The following is a 5,043-nucleotide window of genomic DNA, read 5'->3' on the forward strand; positions in this document are numbered from 1 at the left end:
TCTCTTCTTCAGGACTACTTTTGTTGAGTGATGGAATTACACTTTAATATAAAGTCTATGGTGGTAAACGTTTTGATACAACAATATTTGGAAACTTCGAAAATAATTAAAAAAAATTTATACATGAAAATTTTAGATTCTTTTGATTATGAAAATAGAAATGTAAGATCAATGTTATAATACACAAATGACTTCACAAGGCTTCATAGAACTTCATAGAAGCTTACGATTCCATTTCTTGCAGTCAGATTGACGTCAATTCTTTAAGAACTTTATCTCTTATTTAAAGCAGAATAATTTGTGAAGCTTACACACTCCCTCAGAAATTAGGTTTTTGATCTGCATTGATCTTGGACTCAATTCCATTTGGAGCGGCGTCTTCCCATATGATAAATTGTGGTCTCGATGCTCCTGCATTTTCTCTGCAATGAAACAGTCTGCACTCTTATCCAAGATGTTGTTTCGTTTTTGTTTTTTTTTATCTCCGATGTAGCAGAAGATTCCAAGGTTGCAAAGGAGTTGATGCAGATCTTCCAGAACTGGCCTTGATTGTGGAATGCATTTTAGGACATGAAGCTTTTTCGTCCTTTCAGAAGTTCCATGTTTGAAGACTAGTTAGACCTTGATTCCAGTTCATCTGGAACTGTATCACTCTCTAAAACAGCTTGAAGTCTTTTGGGTTAAGCTCCAGCATTCTTTCCTCGGTGAAGCTATCTATGCGCTTCCATACAGGCTATTCATGCCTTGCCACTTCTAAAGGCGGTACTTGGGCATGCTACTATATGTTTATAATGAATAGAAAATGTATTGGGGGCGTTAAAAAATCGAAAATAGTTTTGTTAATTAGTTTCGGATTTACGAAAAATCTTTGTGTCAAATTTTTCACCACAACAGCCTTTGTATTAATATATAATCCCACCACTCAACCAAAGTAGTCCTAAAGAGGAGTCACGAAGTGATTTGAAACACGTGTCGACACTATACACACTCACACACATGTAAAAACAAACAAAGAAACAAAAAAACACACACAATAAATATATATATGTATATATATATATATATATTTGTATATATATATATATATATATATATATATATATATATATATATATATGTGTGTGTGTGTGTGTGTGTGTGTGTGTGTGTATGAGTGTGTATGCGGATATATGTTTACCCATGATTCCAAATCAGCGGCTATTTTCCCTGTTGGAGCCCCTGGGCTTATAACATTCTGTTTTTCTAACTAGGGTTGTAGCTTAGCAATTAATAATAATAATAATGATAATAATAATAATAATAATAATAATAATAATAATAATAATAATATACTGATAACCTTACAATCTAAAGCGAGTATTCAAGGGATGATGTTACTAATCCCACACTTTCGTTAATCTCTTTTTTTATATTCATTATTTCATCATATATTCCAATTAAGTTACGTTAGTATCTCATCCATGTAAAATCCATCAAGGCACCTCCTCTCACTATTACTCTTATGAAGTCAGCGGTTCATTTTTATTATTCTCTTTTTACTTTCATTTTCCACGATTTGTGATTTCATTAAATTTGAAAAAGGATTCTAACGTTTCATTTTATGAACTTTATTCTTTCTCTTACATTTTAATATCTTTTATTTTTGAGGAAGTTAATAATAATAGTAATAATAATAAGAAATTTCAAAGTAAAAATAGAAAAACCAATGAATAAAGATCACTAGTAGGTACTGGGGTCATGATAGAGATATCGACCGACAGGCTCATCAGCCCAAAGGCCCCAGGCATTCTGAAATTGGCCCATGTTTACATTTGAGCGCTCTTGTGTTTTTGTGTTTGTGTGTGCGCGTTCATATTTGCATGTGTGTATGTGTTTGTGTGTGAATGTGCGTGAGTTTGCGTGCATATGCGTGTATTTGAGAGAGAGAGAGAGAGAGAGAGAGAGAGAGAGAGAGAGAGAGAGAGAGAGAGAGAGAGATTGTGTGTCTATTGTTCCTAACCTGATAAGAGGGCATTGATATTTGTTTTGTATTTTTCTATGTTTATTAAAGTTTTGTACTTGTCTATGTCTATTGAATAGAAAGAGAGAGAGAGAGAGAGAGAGAGAGAGAGAGAGAGAGAGAGAGAGAGAGAGAGAGAGAGACCGTAATCGTGGAAACGTAACAATTAGTGTCCGCATAAATACTGAGTTTTTGGATATATTCCGTAGAAGTAACGTTTCTTTCCTTACTGTCAATATACACACATACAGGCACATATACGTCCCTACCTTCATACATACAGATAAACGATAAAAGTTATTGCATACAATAAACCAAGAATATAATTAGTTTAGTCATCTCTTATCATTGCATAGAATTTATCTTCAATCCAAGGGAATAAAAATGGACGAGTCTTCAAGCGTATTTGTCGTAACACTAAATAAAAAATTGGATTCAACATTTAGGTATAATGAATAAAATATAAAATCTCTTAACAAAAAGCTGGGCAAATAAAATAGTTGACTCGTTGAGAATGGAGACTTTCGAAGATGAAAAGATATTCACGGAATCTTTTACAAAACTGCCTGTGCAGAAAAGCTCAATTCTAATAAAAGATGAATTTTGGAAAGAAACGGACGTATTTTTTTCGACAGTTTAGAAATAAAGAGGATTAATCGTTAAAGGGGAAATAGTAACGCCCAAAGAGATGAGGGAAGAGGGGAAATGATAAGAAGTTATTGGATGAATGACTCAAATGTGAATATAAAGATGAAAAAGGGAATTGAATAAGGCTAATGGAGAGAAAAGAGATTAGAGAATACAAGAGGTTAAAGAAGACTGTAAAAGAGGACGAAATAATTGAGGAAACAGACGCTTGGAAAATTATCAGATGACAAAATGAGTAAAGAAAATGAAAAATGAGTGAATGGAAAAGAAAAGGATAAGTGGGATTAAGAGTAAATTGAAGGAGAATTTCCACTGGGGAAACAAGGCAGAGTAGGAATTTAGAAACACAATTATAGTGAATTAGGTAAAAGAGGAATAAAAAGATAAGAAGACGGCAATAGATAAATGAAGCAAAATAATAACAAAAACATCAAGAATTCATACGGCGAAAAACTGATAAATAAAGCAAAGAATGTTATTCAAGGAATAATAATAATAATAATAATAATAATAATAATAATAATAATAATAATAATAATGATAAAGCGAGAATAAATATGGTACAGCCAGAATTTAAAATAATGCGATGATCGTAAATGAAAAAAAAAAAAAAAAAAAAAAAAATTATGAAAGAATGCCGTCATGATCTTTTAATCCTCCATCGTGTAGGCAACGACAGCATTCTCTTTTATTAAAAAATGATCTTTCAAATGCAGCAAGAAAATTTGCTGGATCCTATTAAAAAGATTAGATAAAAGATCCGGTCCTAAGAAATGCTTCCATTAACGAGATTAAATGCAGCTAATATATTGGTGATCAGCAAAATAATTTTGCAAAGTTTGCATCAGGTCGTACTTCTTCCAGACAAGTTTCTGGATGATGATGATCATCATCATCTGCCGTGACTTGTCCACTGCATGACAAAGGCCTCAGGCATGATCTTAAACTCCCATTTGTTTATGGTCTTTGTATGGCAATGCATACATATATATATATATATATATATATATATATATATATATATATATATATATATATATATGTGTGTGTGTGTGTATCATATGTATATATATATATATGTATATATATATATATATATATATATATATATATATATATATATATATATATATATATATATATATATATATATATATATATATATATATATATATATATATATATATATATATATATATATATATATATATATATATACTGTATATTTATATATGTATATTTATATATGTATACCAAAACACTTCCCCAAATTTGAAGGTAACTGGCATAAAAAATATACAATTGGGACTTTATTTCTTTTTGCTCATCCCAGCCTGATGAGGGATTCAGCCGAATTTAGTTGGTACTGCTAGGGTGCCACAGCCCACGCTTCCCCGTTATCCACCACAAATTAAGCCTCATATTCTGAATCCCTGACTGCCGTTACCTCAGCAGTCACCAAGGCGACTGGAGGAAGCAGCATGGCCTATCAAAACTGTCACAATTACTTGCCATTCATTCCTATTTCTAGCATGCACTTTTGCTTCTCACATCCATCCTCTTATCATGTAGAGCTTTCTTTATTCCATTCATCCACCCTAACTTTGGCCATCCTCTTGTACTTCTCCCACCAACTCTTGCATTCATCATCTTCTGCTGACAGTCATTTTCCATTCTCTCTACATGGTCAAACCTTCTCATTACATTCATATCCACTCTAACTGCTAATTCATTTCTTACACCCATTCTCACCCTCTCTATTTCGTCCCTAAGCCTATCTAACTGAGATACAGCAGCCTTACTCTTCAGACACTTCATTTCAAATACATTCAATTTCTGTCTCTCCGTCACTTTCATTCCCCACAACTCTGATCCATACATCACAGTTGGTACAATCGCTTTCTCTGACAGAACTTTCTTTACATTCATGCCTTCTAATCCTCTATACTTTAACACTCCCTTTACTGCCTTCAATCACTCTGACATACATCTGGTTCGACTCCAATATTTGCAGCAACAACAGAACCCAAGGACTTGAACTGATCTACTTTCTCAAGTAACTATCCCTTCAATATGACATTTAATCCCCCCCCCCTTCTTGTGCATCTTATAATCTTACTCTTACCCCCATTAACTTTCAGTTTCTATCTCTTACAAGCGCCCCCCCCCCAAACTCTGTCGCTAATCCACTCAGCTTCTCTTCCGAGTCAGCAACCAATACCGTATCATCTACAAACAACAACTGATTCACTTCCCACTCATGATCACTCTCATCAATCAATTTCAATCCTCGACCAAGCACTCAATCATTCACCTTTTACAACTCCATCTACAAACAAATTAAACAACCATGGCAAAATCACACATCTCTCTCTCAGCCCCACTCTCTCTGGAAA

General features: G+C 33.3%; 1 protein-coding gene across 1 annotated transcript; it reads right to left on the reverse strand.

The window, feature by feature from the left end:
* Window positions 1–4,174: 4,174 nt before the first annotated feature.
* Window positions 4,175–4,576, reverse strand: LOC137635509 (uncharacterized). The gene has a single exon (XM_068367978.1). The coding sequence runs from the start codon at window positions 4,574–4,576 to the stop codon at window positions 4,175–4,177; it is 402 nt and encodes a 133-aa protein (XP_068224079.1).
* Window positions 4,577–5,043: the final 467 nt, after the last annotated feature.

This window comes from Palaemon carinicauda, chromosome 3, assembly GCF_036898095.1.
Source record: "Palaemon carinicauda isolate YSFRI2023 chromosome 3, ASM3689809v2, whole genome shotgun sequence".
NCBI lineage: Eukaryota > Metazoa > Arthropoda > Malacostraca > Decapoda > Palaemonidae > Palaemon > Palaemon carinicauda.